Genomic DNA, 25,233 nt, shown 5'->3' with positions numbered 1-25,233 from the left:
AAAGGACGAATACCCCAACTAAAAAGCAAAACAAAACAAAAAACGAACTTAATTGAGGGGGTATCTATATAGAAGCCATGATGAAAATAGAAAATCTGAAATGATGGAACAGTATAGCCCATGGCAAACTCTGGGACCTGTTCTGTAGCTCCCTGTTGAAGTGTGCTTTAAAAATTATTGCTTTTTCTTTCTTTGCTTTGTATAAATATTATATTTTACAATTTTAAAAAAGTTTAAAAAAAAAACACTACAGGCAGCTATAGTAATATTAGATAAGATAGATTCCTAAAATCAAAAATTTGAAAATGTTTAATAACATAGGTCTTTACTATAGCAAAGTTAATAGTTGTAATAACTTTCTACTTGATATTCTGAGAACATACAGTTTTGATAGCTAATTAAGTGGCGTTTAAGATATTGTTAATATTTAGAATTTAAGAAACTCTGATATCTGTATCTGCAGATTTCTTTCCTTGCTTGCTTTAATTTTAATTGGTGTATGAAATATTTTATAGAAATAGGCTTTACAATGACTATTTTATTCAACTATGCTTATGGATAACTAAGATATCCATTTATGTTGGTTAAGATTTTCATTGTTAACTGCAAAAACATCTGTATCTTTATATTTTCCTGAACTCAGGAAAATGTTCAGTAACACGTCATTACTATAGCAATGCTGCTATTTGTAATAACTTTCTATTTAATATTTTGAGAACATTCACAGTTTTGACAGCTGATCAAACAGTATCTAATTTAGCGTCTAATATTTAGAACTTAAGAAACTCTGATGGTTCTAAGTGTATTGTTCGTTTTCATAAATAAAAAAACATTTTTAAAAATTCACATCATGACAATAATTCAATTATAAATCTCTAAAGTGTTCAATCACTATGAAGAGGTGAGTCTGTAGATTATGCTTAAAAATATATATATTTGAACACAAGGCTTTTTCAGTTCCAAAACATTTATTAATTTTAATGTCCAACTTTCACTGTCCTACATAGAAATGTTTATATTACTTACCAAACACATAAATACATCACTATAAATTACTGGCTTATGGAATATGGCTTTAGTTAGCCTGGAGGAAAACTGATAGCAGATCTCTGAAATTTAAGGTCCCATAAATTGTAGCAGCCTAAGTAAAATATAATTATAAAATTAAAAATCTAAAATTTCTCTAAATTGCACATGAAATAACTATACATAAAACCTTTAAGAATATATAAATAATTGTCAACAAACAAATGCAGAAAAGTTTTTGGTATGGATCCTATTACATAAGTGTAAATCTACAAAAAATAAAAGGAACTAATAATTACCACAGGTAATTTTACCACAGGTAAAAATGTGATGTGGTTTGAAGCTGTATATACCCCAGAAATACACGTTCTTAAATCAAATCCATCCCTTTGGATATAATCCCTTTGTAAGGAGGACCTTTTGATGAGGCTACTTCATACTCATTCAGGTTAAGTCTTAATCCTATTACTGGTGTCTTTTAAAAAAGGAATGAATACAGAGAGAGAAAAAGAAAAGCCACAGAAGAAAATGAAAGCAATGAAATCCAGAAAAGAAGTAAGAGACCAGCAGATGCTACAACAGGCTCTGCCATGTGGTAAAGGAGCCAAGGATCACTGGCAAGGAAACTGAGTAATGGCAGAGGCTGGAAGAATTGTGATGTGCTTGATGGAAAAGGCTTAGATTGCCTGGAAGAGTCTACTGGATAAGGCCTTAGAAGAAATTGATGACTGTGTTATCAGAAACTGGAGGAAATGTAAATCTTGTTTTAAAGTGGCAAAAAACGTGAAGAAATTCAGTTCTGATGTCAGATGGAGGGCAGAATTTGAGTGCAATGAGCTTATATATTTGGCTGAGGAGATTTCCATACTAAATGTGGAAGCTGTACCCTGGTTTCTCCTTGCAGCTTACATTTTACAGAGGAAAGGGACAAGCTCAAAACTGAACAGAAACTAGAAAGGGATGGTTTGGAAATTTTTTAGCTTCTCTCTAGTCCCAGAGAATAATGCTCCATATGAGGGTGTAATTGAACATAAATCTATGCTGCATGTGCCTTGCCATGTGGAAAAGGAGCCAAGGACTGCCAGCAGCTGGTCTTCAGGAAGAAAGCATCACCTTAATTATGCCTTGATTTGACATTTTCTTGGCATCAAACTGTACATTAAATAATTCCCATTGTTTAAAGCTAATCCAATTCATGGTGTCTGCTTAAAATAAGGGTTTCTGGACTTAGAAAGTCACTATGCTTTTAAGAAAACTTTAAATTACCACAATAACCTGATTCAGAACTAAGAATCTGACAAACTAATTCAGCACTCCAAACAAGATAAAAGTTACAATCTACCCCTCAGCCTAGATGTTTACTATTTCATGGGTATACAATATATACAAAATACACACATTAAAAACGTGGATAACTTTTCAAAAGGAAACAATTCATATCATTCATATCAACAGAAAGAAGACAACCAATTATTTTCATTATACATTTGTGAAGTATAAGCCCACTTATTTTACTTTACCTTAAAACAGAATCTAGAAACAACTAAATATTTCTCTTTGGCTTATACCCAACGAATCCAAAGTGACATAAGGCTTAAACTCTATAACCAGTACTCTTATGACCAACAACAAGGCCTGTTATTATTGTAGACACTAAATGTTCTTAAGGATAATAAGGAAATGTAAATATAAAATTTATATGTAGTTCATATATCTGAGAAAAATTAATTTTAATACAAGCATACTTTTCATTATTATATTCAATTAGGCCATAATAAATATATTACAATTATGATGCAACATTCTTAAGTATATTAAACTACACAAATGCCCTCATGGAAGAGATCAACAAATTATAAAAATCTAGTGAAACAAGAACCCATATGCTTAATTCTTCATATCAAATGTTATAACTTTCAACAAAATTAACTACAATGAGGCATCAAGAAGCAGAATACATGGCTAAAGAATTACTATTTGGGGCGGAAAATTGGGATGTATGTTTCCAAAAGTATGGAAAATAAGTACCTGGCCAACACGCCAGACAAAGCAACTAAAAATACAGAGTAATATATATATATATTTTAAAGCATCTATTTAACTGAGGATCTGATCAAATACTAAAAAACTCAGGTAAAAATTAAGTAAAGGAAGTAAAAAAGAAAGACAATCAAATATTAGCCTTGAAGATACTTTTGCCAAACCTCAGCTTATGTTTTCATTACCACAAAGACTCAGGAAACAGAAGAAAAGTTCAGAAACTACTCAAAGGTCCTTCCCGTTAAATCTAGGTCCATAAAGGACTACATTTTCAGGGTGAGAATGAACTAAAAATAATATACCCATCCTAGAAGACAAGAAAGAAAAATATCTCTATCTAATAGTGTACTGGGTCAGGAACGGAGGAAGAGAATATATGCATATATATGTATGTGTTCCACAAAATAATTAAAATTATAAAGTAAATAAACTAAAGGTCAGATTTTATATCAACTTACAAACTGATGAAGAAAGAATCAATGATCTGACTGAAGAAATTTCTCTAAATGCAACACAGCAGTGTGCTGATTTGTAGCTGTTATGTACCCCCAGATAAGCCATGTCCTTTTTCCTGTTCCAATCTCATGGGGACAGCTATGTTTCTTTTAATACTGAATCAATAGTGCGGGGTGCAAACTTTGGATTGTTTCCATGTAGATATGGCATACCCAGTTGTGGGTGGGACTTTTTCATTGGATTATTTCCATGGAGATGTGACATCCAACTGTGGGTGTGGGCTTTGATTAGATGGAGATGTGACTATGGCCATTCAAGGTGGGTCTTGATTAGTCTACTGGAGTCCTTTAAAAGAGGAAACGTTTCAAAAAGAGTCCAGAGCCAACATAGATGCAGACACTTGGAGATGTTTAGAGTGCCAACAGAGAGAAAAGATGCCTAAACAGGGACATTTGGAGATGCAGAGCCCAACAGACGCTTGCCAGGTGCCTTCCATGAGATGCTGACCAAACCAGAGCCCAGAGTTGTGTACCAGAGGAGCTAAGTGAAGGCTCACAGATGCTTAGAGAGGAAACAGCTGGCATCAGGAACTAGAAGCTATGTAACCAGGAACAAGGACCAGCAGATGTCAGCCACGTCCCATCTCATGTGACAGACATCACCCTTTCTTGAGTCAAGGTATATTGGATGCCTTTGCTTGGACATTTTTTGGCCTTAGATCGGGATGCCTTAGTTTGGACATTTTTTGGTCTTAGAACTATAGACCTGTAACTTAATAAAATCCCTATTTAAAAGCCATTTCATTTCCAGTATTTTGCATTCTAGTAGCATTTAAAAAACTAAAACAAGCAGAATGTGAAAAAAAAGAGATTAGCATTATAAACAGAATTTTAAAACTTGGAATTTATTTAATTAGAGTTTCAGAAGAAATGAAGAGAAAGAATGGAGGAAAATGAATACCAGAAAAAATGATGGCCAGGAATTTTCTAGAAGTGACAGACTTTCCAGAAGTCCAGGAAATTCTAATCAAGGAAAATAAAAAGATATTCATACCTAGTATATCACAGTGAAACTACAGTTACTAAGAGTACACCTTAAAGGGAGCCAGAAAGCAAAGGCCAATTACGTTGAAAGAAGTAAATTCTAATAAAATAAGTTCTCAACAATTATGGAAATCAGAAGACTGTAGAGTGATAGCCTCACTGTGCAAAGAAAAAAATGGCTGTCAATCCGGAAATTAGATGAAACAATCAAGAAAAAGGACAAGCCTCTCCAAGGCTTTCTCTAAGTAAAGTTCCCAAAGACGTACTTCAAAGAAAAGGAAAATGATTCCAAATGGAAAATTTGACTTGCAAGAAGAAATAAAGAAAAAAATGGAAAACATGCAGGTAAACTCAAGTACATTTTCTCAAAACAAAGTATTAATACAGCAATAACTTAAGTCCTGTGGAGTTCAAAAAAAAAGATTTATAATACTAGATAGCATATAATAATCAGAGAAGAGATTAGTAGTATAAAGACATAGAAAAATAATGAAATGGGACCTGCCACACAGTATACAAAAAAAAGAAAAAAGAAAAGTAGTATAAAGAATCTAATTAACCCCCCGGACGGCGAGAGTTTTCCAAAGTTTAAGATCCCACAGCACCTTTTACTGGTGGGACCCGCAGACAAACGTGTGCCACGAGCGCCACCTACTGGGCAGGATAAGAAAAACAGAACCCAGAGATTTCACAGAAAAATATTACAACCTTGCTGTGTCCAACACCAAGAGAAATCTGAATAAATGCCCAGACGCCAGCAGCAGAAGATAACTGTCCACGCTCAAAAGATTGAGAATATGGCCCAGTCAAAGGAACAAACCAATAGCTCAAATGAGACACAAGAGCTGAGACAACTAATCCTGAATATACGAACAGAAATGGAAAACCTCTTCAAAAATGAAATTGATAAATTGAGGGAGGACATGAAGAGGACATGGGCTGAACATAAAGAAGAAATAGAAAAACTGAAAAAACAAATCGCAGAACTTATGGAAGTGAAGGATAAAGTAGCAAACATAGAAAAAATAATGGATAGCTACAATGATAGATTTAAAGAGACAGAAGATAGAATTAGTGATTTGGAGGATGGAACATCTGAATCCCAAAAAGAAACAGAAACTATCGGGAAAAGAATGGAAAAATTTGAACAGGGTATCAGGGAACTCAAGGACAATATGAACCGCACAAATATACGTGTTGTGGGTGTCCCAGAAGGAGAAGAGAAGGGAAAAGGAGGAGAAAAACTAATGGAAGAAATTTTCACTGAAAATTTCCCAACTCTTATGAAAGACCTAAAATTACAGATCCAAGAAGTGCAGCGCACCCCAAAGAGATTAGACCCAAATAGGCGTTCTCCAAGACACTTACTAGTTAGAATGTCAGAGGTCAAAGAGAAAGAGAAGATCTTGAAAGCAGCAAGAGAAAAACAATCCATTACATACAAGGGAAACCCAATAAGACTTTGTGTAGATTTCTCAGCAGAAACCATGGAAGCTAGAAGACAGTGGGATGATATATTTAAAATACTAAAAGAGAAAAACTGCCAACCAAGACTCCTATATCCAGCAAAATTATCCTTCAAAAATGAGGGAGAAATTAAAACATTCTCAGACAAAAAGTCACTGAAAGAATTTGTGACCAAGAGACCAGCTCTGCAAGAAATACTAAAGGGAGCACTAGAGTCAGATACAAAAAGACAGAAGAGAGAGATATGGAAAAGAGTGTAGAAAGAAGGAAAATCAGATATGATATATATAATACAAAAGGCAAAATGGTAGAGGAAAATATTATCCAAACAGTAATAACACTAAATGTCAATGGACTGAATTCCCCAATCAAAAGACATAGATTGGCAGAATGGATTAAAAAACAGGATCCTTCTATATGCTGTCTACAGGAAACACATCTTAGACCCAAAGATAAACATAGGTTGAAAGTGAAAGGCTGGGAAAAGATATTTCATGCAAATAACAACCAGAAAAGAGCAGGAGTGGCTATACTAATATCCAACAAATTAGACTTCAAATGTAAAACAGTTAAAAGAGACAAAGAAGGACACTATATACTAATAAAAGGAACAATTAAACAAGAAGACATAACAATCATAAATATTTACGCACCGAATCAGAATGCCCCAAAATACGTGAGGAATATACTGCAAACACTGAAAAGGGAAATAGACTCATATACCATAATAGTTGGAGACTTCAACTCACCACTCTCATCAAGGGACAGAACATCTAGACAGAGGATCAACAAAGAAATAGAGAATCTGAATATTACTATAAATGAACTAGACTTAATAGACATTTATAGGACATTACATCCCACAACAGCAGGATACACCTTTTTCTCAAGTGCTCATGGATCATTCTCAAAGATAGACCATATGCTGGGTCACAAAGCAAGTCTTAACAAATTTAAAAGGATTGAAATCTTACACAACACTTTCTCGGACCATAAAGGAATGATGTTGGAAATCAATAATAGGCAGAGTGCCAGAAAATTCACAAATACGTGGAGGCTCAACAACACACTCCTAAACAACGACTGGGTCAAAGAAGAAATTGCAAGAGAAATTAGCAAATACCTCGAGGCGAATGAAAATGAAAACACAACATATCAAAACTTATGGGACGCAGCAAAGGCAGTGCTAAGAGGGAAATTTATTGCTCTAAATGCCTATATCAGAAAAGAAGAAAAGGCAAAAATTCAGGAATTAACTATCCATTTGGAAGAACTGGAGAAAGAACAGCAAGCTAACCCCAAAGCAAGCAAAAGGAAAGAAATAACAAAGATTAGAGCACAAATAAATGAAATTGAAAACATGAAAACAATAGAGAAAATCAATAAGGCCAGAAGTTGGTTCTATGAGAAAATCAATAAGATTGATGGGCCCTTAGCAAGATTGACAAAAAGAAGAAGAGAGAGGATGCAAATAAATAAGATCAGAAATGGAAGAGGAGACATAACTACTGACCTCACAGAAATAAAGGAGGTAATAACAGGATACTATGAACAACTTTACGCTAATAAATACAACAATTTAGAGGAAATGGACGGGTTCCTGGAAAGACATGAACAACCAACTTTGACTCAAGAAGACATAGATGACCTCAACAAACCAATCACAAGTAAAGAAATTGAATTAGTCATTCAAAAGCTTCCTAAAAAGAAAAGTCCAGGACCAGATGGCTTCACATGTGAATTCTACCAAACGTTCCAGAAAGAATTAGTACCAATTCTCTTCAAACTCTTCAAAAAAATCGAAGTGGAGGGAAAACTACCTAATTCATTCTATGAAGCCAACATCACCCTCATACCAAAACCAGGCAAAGATATTACAAAAAAAGAAAACTACAGACCAATCTCTCTAATGAATACAGATGCAAAAATCCTCAATAAAATTCTAGCAAATCGTATCCAACAACACATTAAAAGAATTATACATCATGACCAAGTAGGATTCATCCCAGGTATGCAAGGATGGTTCAACATAAGAAAATCAATTAATGTAATACACCATATCAACAAATCAAAGCAGAAAAATCACATGATCATCTCAATTGATGCAGAGAAGGCATTCGACAAGATTCAACATCCTTTCCTGTTGAAAACACTTCAAAAGATAGGAATACAAGGGAACTTCCTTAAAATGATAGAGGGAATATATGAAAAACCCACAGCTAATATCATCCTCAATGGGGAAAAATTGAAAACTTTCCCCCTAAGATCAGGAACAAGACAAGGATGTCCACTATCACCACTATTATTCAACATTGTGTTGGAGGTTCTAGCCAGAGCAATTAGACAAGAAAAAGAAATACAAGGCATCAAAATTGGAAAGGAAGAAGTAAAACTATCACTGTTTGCAGACGATATGATACTATACGTCGAAAACCCGGAAAAATCCACAACAAAACTACTAGAGCTAATAAATGAGTACAGCAAAGTAGCAGGTTACAAGATCAACATTCAAAAATCTGTAGCATTTCTATACACTAGTAAGGAACAAGCTGAGGGGGAAATCAAGAAACGAATCCCATTCACAATTGCAACTAAAAGAATAAAATACCTAGGAATAAATTTAACTAAAGAGACAAAAAACCTATATAAAGAAAACTACAAAAAACTGCTAAAAGAAATCACAGAAGACCTAAATAGATGGAAGGGCATACCGTGTTCATGGATTGGAAGACTAAATATAGTTAAGATGTCAATCCTACCTAAATTGATTTACAGATTCAATGCAATACCAATCAAAATACCAACAACTTATTTTTCAGAAATAGAAAAACCAATAAGCAAATTTATCTGGAAGGGCAGGGTGCCCCGAATTGCTAAAAACATCTTGAGGAAAAAAAACGAAGCTGGAGGTCTCGCGCTGCCTGACTTTAAGGCATATTATGAAGCCACAGTGGTCAAAACAGCATGGTATTGGCATAAAGATAGATATATCGACCAATGGAATCGAATAGAGTGCTCAGATATAGACCCTCTCATCTATGGACATTTGATCTTTGATAAGGCAGTCAAGCCAACTCACCTGGGACAGAACAGTCTCTTCAATAAATGGTGCCTAGAGAACTGGATATCCATATGCAAAAGAATGAAAGAAGACCCATATCTCACACCCTATACAAAAGTTAACTCAAAATGGATCAAAGATCTAAACATTAGGTCTAAGACCATAAAACAGTTAGAGGAAAATGTAGGGAGATATCTTATGGATCTTACAACTGGAGGCGGTTTTATGGACCTTAAACCTAAAGCAAGAGCACTGAAGAAGGAAATAAATAAATGGGAACTCCTCAAAATTAAACACTTTTGTGCATCAAAGAACTTCATCAAGAAAGTAGAAAGACAGCCTTCACAATGGGAGACAATATTTGGAAATGATATATCAGATAAAGGTCTAGTATCCAGAATTTATAAAGAGATTGTTCATCTCAACAACAAAAAGACAGCCAACCCAATTACAAAATGGGAAAAAGACTTAAACAGACACCTATCAGAAGAGGAAATACGGATGGCCAAGAGGCACATGAAGAGATGCTCAATGTCCCTGGCCATTAGAGAAATGCAAATCAAAACCACAATGAGATATCATCTCACACCCACCAGAATGGCCATTATCAACAAAACAGAAAATGACAAGTGCTGGAGAGGATGCGGAGAAAGAGGCACACTTATCCACTGTTGGTGGGAATGTCAAAGGGTGCAACCACTGTGGAAGGCAGTTTGGCGGTTCCTCAAAAAGCTGAATATAGAATTGCCATACGACCCAGCAATACCATTGCTAGGTATCTACTCAAAGGACTTAAGGGCAAAGACACAAACGGACATTTGCACACCAATGTTTATAGCAGCATTATTTACAATTGCAAAGAGATGGAAACAGCCAAAATCTCCATCAACAGAAGAGTGGCTAAACAAACTGTGGTATATACATACGATGGAATATTATGCAGCTTTAAGACAAGATAAACTTATGAACCATGTAATAACATGGATGGACCTAGAGAATATTATGCTGAGTGAATCCAGCCAAAAACTAAAGGACAAATACTGTATGGTCCCACTGATGTGAACGGACATTCGAGAATAAACTTGAAATATGTCATTGGTAACAGAGTTCAGCAGGAGTTAGAAACAGGGTAAGACAATGGGTAATTGAAGCTGAAGGGATACAGACTGTGCAACAGGACTAGATACAAAAACTCAAAAATGGACAGCACAATAATACCTAATTGTAAAGTAATCATGTTAAAACACTGAATGAAGCTGCATCTGAGCTATAGGTTTTTGTTTTGTTTTGTGTTGTTTTGTTTTGATTTTACTATTATTACTTTTATTTTTTTCTCTATATTAACATTCTATATCTTTTTCGGTTATGTTGCTAGTTCTTCTAAACCAATGCAAATGTACTAACAAATGATGATCATGCAGCTATGTGATGATGTTAAGAATTAATGATTGCATGTGTAGAATGGTATGATCTCTAAATGTTGGGTTAATTTCTTTTTTTCTGTTAATTAAAAAAAAAAAAAAGAGAAGGGATAATTGGAGATGAAGGGATACAGACTGTACAACGGGACTGGATATAAAAACTCAGAAATGGACAGCACAATACTACCCAATTGTAATGCAATTATGTTAAAACACTGAATGAAGCTGCATGTGAGGTATAGGTTTTTTGTTTTTGTTTTTTTTGTTTTTTTTTTCTTTCTATTATTGTTTTAATTCTTATTCTGTTGTCTTTTTATTTCTTTTTCTAAATCGATGCAAATGTACTAAGAAATGATGAATATGCAACTATGTGATGTTATTAAGAATTACTGATTGTACATGTAGATTGGAATGATTTCTAATTGTTTTGTTAATTCTTTTTTTAATTAATAAAAAAAAAGTAAAAAAAAAAAAAAAAAAAAAAAAAAAAGAATCTAATTGACTTTAGATTTAAGTAAGTTAAGAATGTTAGTTAAAATTTCTAGGGAAGCCAACATAGGAAGAGAACCACATTACATATCTTCTAAACTAGCAGAGCAGAAGAAAAAAATGAGAAAGTAAATTCAAAAGAAATATAAAAATAGAGAAAGAATAACCACAAAATGGCAGTATAAATAGAAAGCCAAAACAAAGATGGTAGAAAAAAATACGTGCGTGTGTATCTGTAGTTACAATAAAATATAAATGAACTAAACATTTTAATTCAAAAACAAAGAATGGGTGGTGCAACAGTGGCTCAGTGGCAAAATTCTTGCCTACCATGCGGGAGACCCGGGTTCAATTCCCGGAGCCTGCCCATGAAAAAGAAAAAAAAAACCCAAGAATGTCATACTGAAAAAGCAAACAAAATCAGGCTTTATGGTCTTTCCAAATGTATGCCAAAAATCATAAGAATACGAAGACGGTGAAAAGCATAAAAACAGAAAAACAAATAGTTTAATTCTAACAAAAATAAAGTTGCTATATTTATTATCAGACAAAATGGATTTTTGAGATAAAAATGCTAAAAGTTAGGGCAGGCCATGGTGGCTCAGCAAGCAGACTTCTTGCCTGCCATGCCAGAGACCCGGGCTCGATTCCTGATGCCTGCCCATGAGAAGAAAAAAAATGCTAAAAGTTCAATACACTGAAAAGATACAACTCCAAATATGAATGTACCTAATAACAATCTCAAATTAGACAAAAAACAAAGTTACAGAATTCAACACGAAATTTATAAATCCACCATCACAGCAAGTATCTATAATATTTATGCAGTTTAATGTTTATTTGAGATATATGTATATTCTGTAGATGAAAAATATAGTAGTCTAAATATGTCCAGTAAAGCAGTGCTTCTCAAATTTTAATGAGCATAAGCATCACCTATGGATCCTGTTAAAATACAGATTACAGAATGGTAGGTCTGGAGTGAAGCCTGAGATTCTGAATTTCTAACAAGCTCCCAGGTAACGTCAATCTGCTAATCCACAGACAGCACTATGCTATAGACAAATTTCATCAAATAACAAAGAATTGGTATTAAAATACTTTCTTGCCAAAAAAACCCAATTAAGTTAGGAAAAAATAACTTTCTTGTAATAGCTAGAAACCCCCCATGCTTGGAAATTCAGAAATACCTTAAAAATAACTCTAGGATCCATTCATATTGAACATTAGAGAACATTTATAATTGCGGGATTTTTTTAAAAATCAAAACTGCCATGATGCAGCTAATGCAGTAATCAATAACCTTAAATGCTACATTTGAAAAGAAAGGTTAGAATTAATAAACATTAGTTTTTTAAAATTAGTCAAAATATAATAAACCCAACAAAGAGCAAAGGGAACCATAAAAGAGAAAATCTGTAAATCACAGAACAAATATAAAACAAACATAAAATTGAAAGTATGGACAAAGCCAAAAAATTAATACTTGTAAAGGCAAGATATTCTGTTTCTGTCTCTGCTGCAAGGCTTTCAGGTAAGCCCTATCTCCCTAAATACCATAGGCTTTTGCCCAGTTGATCCCTACTTGGACTCAGGGCTGCCTCTGATATCCTTCTCTATAATGAAATTCCTACAGTACTATCCCTGCCTCCCTATTATAGACTATTTTATACTTACTGTTAAAAGGATATTCCAGTTATAATTAAGTATAGTTATCCCTTTTCTGTCTTATTTGTTCTCCACTGTTCCCACTTTCCATGGCATGCAATACATTTTTGTTCAATAGAAAAAAATAAATAAATAAAACACCAAGAGAAGGGAGAAACTAAATAGTCTCACCACCTAAGATCAAAGAGGATCATAACCAATGAGAACCTAATCTATCTTTTAAAAAGTTAGGATAAATAGGGTGGGCAACGGTGGCTCAGTGGCAGAGTTCCCACCTGCCATGCCAGAGACCTGGGTTCAATTCCTGGTGCCTGCCCATGTAAACAAAAAAGAAAAAGTTAAGAGTTACAAAGTTCACAAATTTCACCAAAAATATTTCATCAAAGTAAAACGCATGTATTTAGATCATGAGAACAAGTGATTAAAATACTCTAAAACTGTTCCTTTAGGTACCTAATAAGTTGATAAGCTAAATAAATATTTGTTCACCAGATGAAAGAAAAATTCTTTCAGCATAATTGTCCTTATGTTTCTCCTGCTGTATGTTCATACACTGTTAAAGAAGTGACTGAGGAAGAAAAATAACAATTGATTTAGTTGACTACAGGGTTTTTTAATAACCAAAATGTGTGCTATTTGATTACAGTGTGTTGTTAATTCTGTGTTGCAGCCCAATTGAATCAAAATCTTCATCCAAATCAACTGAATCACCTTACCCACTTTCCTTTATTCTGACTATGCCAGTTGGAGAATATTATGTTCTCAAGAAAAGCCATGTTTTAATCTGATCCAATCTTATGGGAGCAACTGTTTCTTTCAATCCCAATTCAATACGTAGGTTGGAATCTTTTGAATAGATTATCTCCTTGGAGATGTGATCCGCCCAATTGTGGGTGTTAACTTTTGATTAGATGGAGATGTGACTCCACTCATACCAGGTGAGCTTTGATTAGTTTACTGGAATCCTTAAAAGAGGAAACATTTGGAGAGAGTCAGAAACAACAAAGCCTAGGGAAACAAGAGAAGCCTCAGAGCTGAAAGAAACTTCACAGCAGAGCTGACACAGATGTGGACACATGGAAAACAGAGACATGGATCTCTGGAGATGCTTGGAGTCCAACAGACACTGCCATGAAATATTAAGCAAGTCAGAACCTGGAGAGAGCCGAGGAAGCCAAGAGATGAAAGTCAGCCCTAGAGAAGTAAAGTGAGGAACCCCCACAGGAACAGAGGCTGAAAGTAATGGAGCCCAGGAGCAAGGGACAAGGAACAGATGCCAGCCACATGACTACCCAGATGGCAGAGCTGTTCCTGACCCATCGGTCTTCCTTGAATTAAGGTATCTTTCCCTGGATGACTTAGTTTGGACATTTCTTCAGGCTTAGAACTATAAACTTATAACTCATTAAATTCCCCTTTATAAAAGCCATCCAGTTCTGGTATATTGACTTCAAGGAAACAAAACCTCAAAAGATTTTCTCAATATTAATTTAAATGAAGGAAATTTTCATAATATAGTTCTTTAAATAATTATTTCTTCACCTCATCAACACTTTTATAAGAAAGAAAATCGTTGGGCGGGCCACGGTGGCTCAGCAGGCAAGGACGCTTGCCTGCCATGCCAGAGGACCCAGGTTCGATTCCCGGTGCCTGCCCATGTAAAAAAAAAAAAAAAAGAAAGAAAATTGTTAATACATACTGATTGGTAGTCATTAGAATCATATAAGTTTTAATATAGAAATCAGAAGTGGCATGAAAAAATATTTTGATTATATACAACAGCAATACCAAAACCATGTAGGGTTTTATAACTACAATTAGTTTACATGATTGATTTAAGAAAATATCCTAATAATAGGTACAAACATTTAGTACCCAATGTAGAGATTACAATAAAACATTCCAGAGAATATCATAATATTCAAATAATATCATAATAATATAATAATGGTCAAAATTATAACCACCAAAAAATTATTATCAAATAAAGTTTTATATTTTGATATTCAGAAATCTACAAAAATGAGAACATCTCAAACACTTCTAAACTTTAAGATCAAATATCATATAGGCAACATTTAGTTAATATTTACTGTGCCCCAGTTGTCTAACACTTAAGAGAAAGAAGAAAAGGAAGGCAGGTGAAGGCGGATACAAGGAAGAGGCTGCTAATTCATTAGGGAAAGAGATGATGGTGGCTTTGAATGGATTAGTGACCAGGAAAATAAAGAGAAGTGGTTAGATTCCCATGTTTTGACTGACAATAGAACCTACAGAACTTGCTGATGGATAAGATGTGAAAAAGATAACCACAAGGAGAGGATAAGAACAGAAAAGGATCTACAGATTCAAGAATCTCAAGAAATCATGGTACCAACATAAAGAAAGGATTAGAAGTACAGCGTCTATAAAAGAGAAGAACAGTAAGAGTTGGAGACACTGTTTGAGAAGATTAAATATACAACCTTAGAGAAGAGGGAGTAATTGCCTAAAAACTCAAACTGGATGAACACAAAGTGCAAGGTGATTTAAAATCCACATTTAGCAACAACAGTGATCACTGGGGTACCTAGTTCAGAGACTTCGAACCAAGTGTGAAAAGAACACATCAGTCAGAGTCTGATGGGTTCTATCTATCGTACTGAGTCTCGCATTCCTGTGAGCCCCCTCAACCCTCTGTCTGGTCACTTAAGAATTCCCACAGAATTAGCAGAAGAATTTACTGTTTCCAACTATGACTAGACCTGGAAGTCCAAATCAAAAATCTCAAGGTCAAAGACGGGGGTGAACTGGAAAGTTCTGTCAGCTTCAGTTCTGGTCGTGGCCTACGACTTCTATGCCAAAAACTTCAGGTCAGACTCTAAAATTGTCCTTAGACTCATATCACACACAAACCTACAGTACCTATATCTAAAATCTACTCTTCCCTCCAATGCCACCCCAACTAAATGGACAGAATGATGACTTCTGCCCCTGGAAAATTCAGACATGGGTATAACTCTGGACCAGTCCCTGGCTTGGCTCTCCAGCCTCATGCTAGTTAAAAATGAGAATTCAAGAACTCCAAGGGAGTCTGACACTCTATACTTCATAGATTCCAGCACCAGGATCTGAAATTATAGAACAGACTGTCAATTGAGACCTCTTACTGATCTGTAAAGGTAACGTGAGAACAGATTTTATGGTTCAGGAGATTCTTCCATGTTGTGAACAGCTATAGTTTGTTAATTTTCAAATTGTAAAATGTAGTATTATAGACATATACCCCAAAATAGTAAACTTTCTACTTTTGATGAACATTTGGATTATTTCCAGTTTGAGGCTCTCATAAGCACTATTGTAAAGAACTTTCTTGACACATTAAAAAATACAATACCAAAGCTAAAAAACACTTCAAACTACCACACTAATGTGCCCAGAGTCTGCTTTAAGTTTCATTTTCTATGTACTAATATTATATTCATTTGAATATCACATGACCAATGTTTTCTTATGTGCAATCTAAGAAATATGAAATTTCACCTATTCAGAATTAGAGATAATGCTTTACTGTATGCTTACTAATTAAAATTAATGAGTGAACTACATGTTAATTTTCAATAATCTTTCCACTAAAATCAAAGAAACAATACAAATTAAATTAAATTAACTTTGCTGAAAATATATACAAGAACATTCACTACAGGTCTGTTTGAATTGCAAGAGGCAGAGGTAAAATTAACTGGTTATATGAATAGTGAGTGGTACATCCACGCAAAAGAGTACTATGCCAGCACTAAAATGAATTTGGCAAATCTATAAATACTCCTGTAGAAAGATCTTTAAGTTATCATGAAAAAAGGAAAAGGTGTTTGTAGGCAGCATTCTATCATCTGTGGTGTGTGAAAAGAAGGGGAGGATATATGCACACTTGTAACTGCCTGGAATATCTACGGATAATTACAAAGAAACTGGTAAGACTAGTTACATGAGGGAAGGGAACGGGACATGTGGACTAGGATAAAAGGAAAATAAAATCTTCACTACATACTCTTTTGTGTTATTTGCATTTTCTTTTATGCCCTTGTACTACATATGAACATGTGTATGTCTGTCTTTCAAGAATATGAAAAAATATATTTTTGAGGTCAAAAGAACATAATTAAGAAGGATAGCTAAATAGAAATACATATTTGTATAAAAATACCAGGCAATAATTCTTACTGTTAATGAACCAGATATAGCCTAAGATTTGGGTATGTATATGGTTAATTTAGGATTAATAATGATAAAGAGTCAGAGCACTAGCTTCTTCTTATACGGAAAAGATTCACTGCCAAGCCTTCATTTGTAATAATATGAAAAAATTCCAACAAAACTCTATTTTAAAGCTCTTCTATTTTTCTATTGTAAAACTCTTTTATTTATATTTAATGAATTCCAAAATATCCTAAAAAGCAAACCATAGTCCTTATAAAAAGCAAATTCAGAATCAGTATAAATATTATACCATAAAATATAGCAAGAAATATCAGTTTAAATAGTAATTAATAATTAAAATATATAGAAACAGATCAAATTTGTCTTAAGTATTTATAGTTCTTCACATTAATATTTCTGTTATATGTTTATAGCAATGTTATTAAAACAAAAATAATTTATAGATTAGTAATGAGTCAATTGGCCCACACAGTTAAAACAAGGCACCATGATTCACCTAGTGAAAGACAGACACTGTAACCAGAAAAATATAAAAGACTGAAATTCAGAACTCAAAATCTGGAAGAACAGTTAGATCTCATCCTGCCCTTCAATGTATAGATCAGCTAATTGAGTTTCAAAGAAGTTACACAGTTAGCTGCAAAGCTAAATCACTACACATGATTTTAATTCTAAACCACATTATAAACTTAATCTTCAAAGCTCATAACAAATATCATTGATATACTCCCTATTACATGCATTAATGAAGACAAGAAATAACACAAATTACTGGAAATCTACATTAAAATAATATTTATAGGTATATTAATAACTCACAGCTTTATTTAAGCTGCCATCTTAGGTGTCATTTACAAAAACTGGCCCCAGAAAAACAGTAGGTAAGTTAATAACCTGAGAAATAAAGGAAAAATATTGGAGGTAGCAAAAAGAAGCTATCTGGCATTTTTCCTTTCAAATAATCTATATAACAACAGTATAGAATTATTACACTATAATGGAAATCCAATTTATGCCCTGTCAAAAATGTCTGTCTAATGTGTATACCAAGTAAAAAGGTATGGAAAGTTTTTAACATTACTCATACTGCCTGTTTTAGTTTGCTAATGCTGACAGAATGCAACATAACGAGAAACAGGCTGGTTTTTATAAAGGGAATTTATTACATTACAAGTTTACAGTTCTAAGACCATAAAAATGTTCAAGTTAAGTCATTAAGAGAAAGATACCTTGACTCAAGAAAGGCCAATGGCATCTGAAACACATCTGTCAGCTAGAAAGGCAAGTGGCTGGCATTTGCTGGTCCTCTGGCTTCTAGTTTCAAACAGCTTCCCTGGGGGCATTTTCTTTCTGCATCTGAAAATGTCTCTTTGTCAGTTCTGAAGCTTTTTACAAAATGGATCCCTCTTAAAGGACTCCAATAAATGGGTTAAGACCTACCTTAAATTGGCTGGACACATTTCCATGGAAACAACCTAATCAAAAGGTGACATCTCCATGGAAACAATTTAAACAATGCATCTGCCTCCACAAGATTGGATTAGGAAAAAGGACATGGCTTTTCTGGGGTACACAACAGTTTCAAACCAGCACACTGCTTATTATATTGCAGGCATGGGAATATGTAATAAATCACATTAGTTTTAGTTCAAATATAGACCAGACCAATGAATTTTATCAATGTATATTATTACTGTGTATAAACCACAGATTAATTTGAAGAAGAAAAATATCGCAACAACTCTTTCTCAAACAAAAATTTCTAGACTCAGGGTCTGAGGTCTCTCTGATGTGTAACATGGATTTGATTGGAAAAACAAGGTTGGCAAAGAGAGTAATCATATATTAATAAAATAACCAATTTGTTGTCCTACGTTTTTCTGGCCAGGAAAATGGAGAATGAAAAAACTGAACCATGAAATCAAAAAGGCAACTGTCTTCTAGGTTCGTCTCTGAGAAAAACATTTGAGAAAAATGTCTGAATTTTCCTGTTGGCTTTGTATGCAAATAGCTCCAGATGCAAAGTGAACCACATCTAAGTTATTTGGTTCAACATCTGCTGGTCCAATTCCCATTATTCTTTCTAAAGGGTCAGCTTATGACAGTTTAGTATGCCCTCTATATAAGCTGTTTTGAAGGAGCTAATTTGGATTAAAGTCTCTATCTGGACCATTTTTTCCCCTTTGATGGTCAATGCATTCTAATGTGGTCTGTGTAGCATTTCAAGGAACTTAAAAACATATTGGAAACGACAGTATTCAAGGTTTTGCCTCCCACTTTGCATTTAGACGATTTACATTTGTACGATCAAAAGTAAAACGTGAACAGTCATTTGCCTCTAAAACAGTACCACCCAGATTGTACACAATGGCAATGTGACAATAATCTCTGACCTAATATTCTTCTCATGCAATAGCTATCAAAGATTTGAAGTGAAAGTTACTGATGAAACTGTTTGCCAACATTAGCACTACATTTCATGAAACATTCTTTACTTTCAGAAGACAGCTTTCATATGGCATCAGTGAAAATGTAAAAAGGTTCACAGCACATGGTACTCAGCATTTGATACACAATAGGCTTTCAAACATATGACAAATGAATGAACAAATAAACAAACTAAAAATTTAATTAAATGAATGCCATGAATACTGAAACTAAGGACCAATGAAATCAGAAACATAATCAAAACATACTGTCAAACTAACGTTAAAAGTCTATTAATCTTAAAAGGTCAAGAAAGTCCTTCTTTCAAAGGGTGTAGGTAGGGAAGAGAAAAGCTTGAATTGGGAGATGTTATAAGTTGAATTGTGTCCCCCAAAAAGACATGTTCAATTTCTAACTGTGGTCCCATGAAATGTGACCTTATTTGGAAAAAGGGTCTTTGAAGATGTAATAAGTTAAGAGGAGGACAAACTGAATTAGGGTGGGCCCTAATCAAATATAACTATTGTCCTTATAAGAAAAGGGGAATCTGGACACAGACTAAGATAGACATCAGGAAGAAGGTCATGTGAAAATAAAGGAGGCAGAGACTGGGGTGTGTATTTACAAGTCAAGGAACACCAAAGATTTCTGGTAAACACCACAAGCAAGAAGAAATAAGAAAAGACTCCCCCCTTAATGTTTCAAATGGAGCACGGCCCTGCTGACACCTTGATTTCACTTCTAGGACCCAGAACAGTACAAAAATAAATTTTATTGTTTTAAACCACCCAATCTGCGGTATGCACTTTGTTATGGCAGCCCTAGGAAAATAAGACACAAGATTAAAGTGGGCAAAACAGAAGAAATCAGAATGCACATATTCTGATACACATATACATGACTATTTTCTGATATTGATACATGTACATAAACATATATATATATATATATATGCACATATGTGTATCAGCCATTCCTTTTGGAAAAAAGTCTCTATCTCAGTTTCCTAAAAAGTAGAGTATTAGCAGACTTATAAAAATTGTAAAAGATAGTTAATTGTTTAAGAAAGAGTTCAAAAAAAAACTCAAGAGATAACAAAGCTCAAATATTTTTCTTAAAAAAACAGTGCTACGAGTAGCCAGCTGAAAAACTCTGTTATACAAAATGTGGGATGATTTTCCTTTGAAACATATTTAGAAAAATAAAAGAAAAGAAGCTAAAAGAGCTGCATTTTACAATTATTGCTTCTAATACTCACAATATATTAAACTAAAGTTGACTACCACCAGCTGACACACAGTAGGACCAGGAGAAAGATGAGAAAAGACTAGCAAAAGGGCTGTTCTCTTTCTAAGAATCTGTGAGTACTCTTGTTAATCAGTATTTCCAGGTCCATCAGTCTGAACTGGGAATAACTAGGAAAGTTAACAGCCCTAGAGGTAACTGCTTTTTAGCCATCATTTAGTAATTCTCTAAAATTTTCCCTAACTTGTGATTGAAAGAATATTCAATTTCCCCTAAAGAATTAAAAAGAATAAAAATTAGTTAACTGAAAGTCAATCTGGTCTACTAATTATCAAGAAATAATTACAGGTCATTTTTTTATTAAACAGGCACAATGCTACAGTTTTAAAATTCACAATTACTTAAAATACATTTTCTACCCTTTAACCTGAAGCTTAGACTAAAACAGATATGTAAAAAAGGGAATCATACTGATAAAATGTATACAAAGAAACAAATTAGCATAAGCCAAGCAAGTGTACAGGGGAAAAAAAAAAGACACAGCTGCTCAGAAGGAACAGTTAATGAGATATGAAACAGTTTTAGTGAAATCTCTTTTCTTTTTCTTGATAAAGAAAAACAAAGCTCAAACAGATGGGAGATGAGAGAAGACATTACTATAATCAGGAGCAATGGCAAAAAGAGAAAAAAAGCAATCGCCTAGAAACACTACGTATATCAGTTTCATTGGTGCTCAGACTTCAAGGAGAATAGTAAAGACAAACTCAAGATTATTGCTATGAAATAGGAGGAAAATGCTTGAATAAAGGCAGTTCTCCTTGGGAAGGCTTCACCAAAATGAATTAATTCCACACATTTACCAGAGGCAAAGCAATAGGAAAGAGGAATAGATAATGTCATACACTGTCATCTCTTACTTACATTCTCCAATCCCTATGATAATGAAAGCACAGAGGCACATTTTATAGATTAGATGCCATACCTGTCAACTGTTTCATGAGACCTGAGCCTGATAGTTGTAAAGGACCAACACATCAATTTCATTTATTCTGACTGGCAATTCATTAATTTCACCATCACACTGTATATAAGCTGGCATTTTAAAACAGCCCACTATGTAAATGCTGTATTACAGTGCTAATATTACGCTGAAATGCATGTCTTGAAGAACTTCAATTCATCAACAGAGCTGCATTATTTTAAACAAACATGTTGAGAGTTACATTAATTATTGTAGTTTCTACTGTGAGATCACTACCTGCCAGCCCTGAAGCAGTATAATCACTGGGCACACCTAGCTTACTATAGTCTTTGCTTAACAAAATCCTTTATCATAACCCCAACACTTCTATTCTTCCCCCAAATATTTTACAAATTTAAACCAAGTATTTGAGTAATGTTCCTGGATTTTAAACTGTGATAAAGCTTGATTAATAGTCACCTCTCTCAAAAATATCTGCCACAGAGATTATAGACATCTGGGGTGTAGGTAGAGTGATAGACCAAACAAAATGTAACATCTTTTCTGTTCTTAAAGCAAAAAAAATCTGACTTAGACCTCTTAAAGTTCCTACTTCCTCTGGTCTTTAGTGTGGGAATGATTAAATGGTTATGCTAATTATTTAATCATTTCCACACTAAAGTTCAAATCAATCTTGTCTAAATGTCCTCCAGATATCTGAATCAGAGGTAGACTTCTCCAGCAGCCTGAGGAAAACAAACCATCTTCATCAAAGAAAAAGATAGCTTTGGCTGAGGAAACAGCTACCTTGCCTTTAACTTCGGCCCTTGGCCAGGTTTGTTTTCCTCCATTTCTGCAGGTCACTGAAGAAATTCAGAAAGAAGATCTGAATTTTTTAAGGGAAAGAAGGAGAGAGAATATATATGTGTACACTTTTGAAGAGGGAAGGTTCTTTAATTCCAACTTCATTAGGTTTTGAGGACTTGACCTACAGAAATTTAGACAAAAGCACAGATGTAAGATAATATTCACTACCATAGAGCAGGAATTACGTAATTCCACAATATAAATTTTTTAGTACATAGCAACAAATATTATAAGAAAATTGACTCTCTTCTTGCTTTTCTAAGTACAGGAGTGCAATTGGGCTTCAACTTCTAATCTACTGAAAACATTTCCTCAAAAGCCACTTACAACCTTATATGGGTTTTCTTTCAGCCTCAAATTTCATTGACCTCCCTACAGCCTTTGATACCAAGAAGTACACATTTCTTGAAATTATCTACTCCTGCTTATTGTGTTGTAGCACTATACCAACTCTCCTCCCACCTCCTAGGCTTCTCTTTTCCTCCGCCTATTCCCTAATTATGGATGTCCAAATTTCTATACTCAAGCCTATTCTTTCTACATATTGTTTCTCCAGAGATCTCCTGCAACTTTAACTGTCATATCAATGGAAAACTCCCAAACCAATAACTCCAGCCCTGACCTTTCTTCTGAGCTCTAGAAAGCTTAAACATACATGTCTAAAAATAAAGCAAGGCCTTGTGCTGTACCAAACCGACTCTTAAAGAAAATATTCCCTATTTCTGTACATGGTAATACCTTTCAGAATCAAGGCTTGAAATCTCAAATCAATTTTGACTCCTCCTCCACCTTCACATCCAATCAGTCTAGGTTATACTTCATTCAAAAACAGAGTTACTGAAAAACAACTGAGATGGTACCTGAAGATTAAATTTCATCCGTAATATATTTTATCTGTATCAAACTTTTTTAAACCACCAAATGGTCATCTATACAATCGTGATAGTATGCTTGCAGTGCCTACCTTCAATGAACAAAAATGTGATAGTAAGATGAAAATCTTAAGTCACTGTATAAACATTATTACCCTAACTCTTCTTGCAGATATCTTAGTCTATTCACTCAGTTATTGACTCATTCATTTTATTTTTTTAATTATTCATTCTGTGAATATTTTTTGAAAGCCAACCATAAACTAGGTGCTATGCTTAGCATTTGAAACATAACAAAAGGACAGACAATACCATACCTAAAACCACACAACTTACAGTCTAACATGAAAGTCAGATGATAGGTGCACGTTGACATAGGAGAAACCCCTGGGAAGGCTTCCCTGTCAGAGAAATATTAAAGCAAGAAATAACAAATGAACTTGAGTTAGTACAGAAATGGAGTGGAGGCTGTAGCAGCAGGAAACAAAGGGAGAAAATTCCTGGCAAAGGAAGCAGCAGACATAAAACCCTGGGAACAAGTAAGAGCATCCTAACTATGGCATGTCTTTTCCCTCATTTGCACTTTTGTTCCATTTGTTTTTCTCCCTTCAAAATCTTTACCCACCATCCCATCTCAAACTACTGAAATCACATGCATCCTTCAAAACCAGATCAACAATATACGCTCAGTTTCAAAGATAAGATTTGACTCAGTGTAGGCCTGAAATAAGTATTTGCTGAATGAATACATCGCAGAATGACAAAATACTAATGAAACCTTCCCAAATCACAAATCCCCTCCATATTAAAAATATGCATGTGCCTGTCCAACCTTCCCTTGACCAGATTCTATTCTATACATCTCTATACCCATAATGCCTAATGTACAATAAGCACTTAATAAGATGAATAACTGTAACCTAGGACTAGGCAGAGCTGTTAAAGGAAGATATTTTCATCTAACTTTACAATGACCTACTTGAACGAAAAGTCTAAAAATCTTAAAACATTCGTTAGGCATGAATTATACTCATATTTAACTTTAGGAGGTGCAAGGGTAGATCAGTGGTAGAATTCTCACCCGCCAAACAAACCCAGGTTTGTTTCCCAATCCCCTCCCCCAACAAAAATATGTGTTTTACTTTATTTTTCTTCCAAGAAATACCCCTTAATAATGGAACTAATATTTCTATTTAATCTTTTAGATGACCTTATTTTAATTTTCAATATTTTTAAATTACTTTATCTCTAAAAAATTCTAGATCTAAATACTGCTGGAGGAATAAATTATTTTTAGAATATAAGAAACAGGGACTCAGGCGGGCCACGGTGGCTCAGCAGGCCAAGTAGCAGGCAAGAACACTTGCCTGCAGTGCCTGAGAACCTGGGTTCGATTCCCCGTGCCTGCCCATGTGAAAAAAAAAAAAAAGAAAAGAAACAGGGACTCTTTAACTAATAAGCAGGAAAACCTCAAAAAAATTCTTTGGTATCTCATCTGCCTAAAACTAAAACTAAGACAAAATACAAAACATAAATTATACTCTAATTACATTTAGCATTCATGATATCATTTTTAGAATCAGGCCTCATGTCATCATTGGATAATCTGTTAAACCATTCATAATCTGTTATGAAAAAACCTAGAGTAAAGAGTAAATCTAGGCCAGTCCATTTTTCAGATGAGAAAAGTCAAGAGGTAAGGTACATACTTTCAAAAAAAAGGCAAAAATGTTAAATAAAAAACAAAAGCAATCTTATAGACACTGAATACCAGTACCTGCAGGAAAGGCAGCCCAAGGGATAGCAGGAGACATTGGTTGGGTTTCACCATTTCCACCTTCAAAAGTTTCTGCAGCCTAAACAATAAAGTAAGTTTCTTTTAGCAGATCTGGAAAGCAGATTGCTACTTAATTGGTCACTCTCAATTCAAAAAGCACATCTTCGATAATATACAACACATTTTTAAATTTCTTTTAAACACCCAAGTGCT

The 25,233-nt window shown here is 34.3% G+C and overlaps 1 protein-coding gene across 13 annotated transcripts in view; it reads right to left on the bottom strand.

Moving 5' to 3' along the window:
- CCDC91 (coiled-coil domain containing 91) overlaps positions 1-25,233 on the bottom strand; it is a 548,164-nt gene that overhangs the window by 380,129 nt on the left and 142,802 nt on the right. For all 13 annotated transcript variants that reach the window (XM_077170414.1, XM_077170420.1, XM_077170421.1 and 10 more), the window contains one exon: positions 25,021-25,099. In XM_077170414.1, coding sequence (XP_077026529.1) covers positions 25,021-25,099 — 79 coding nt within the window. Of the gene's footprint in view, positions 1-25,020; positions 25,100-25,233 lie in introns of those variants that run through there.

This window comes from Tamandua tetradactyla, chromosome 7, assembly GCF_023851605.1.
Source record: "Tamandua tetradactyla isolate mTamTet1 chromosome 7, mTamTet1.pri, whole genome shotgun sequence".
In the NCBI taxonomy this organism is placed as follows: domain Eukaryota; kingdom Metazoa; phylum Chordata; class Mammalia; order Pilosa; family Myrmecophagidae; genus Tamandua; species Tamandua tetradactyla.
The sequence above is the reverse complement of the archived record's forward strand: the minus strand, read 5'-3'. Positions and strand labels throughout refer to the sequence as shown.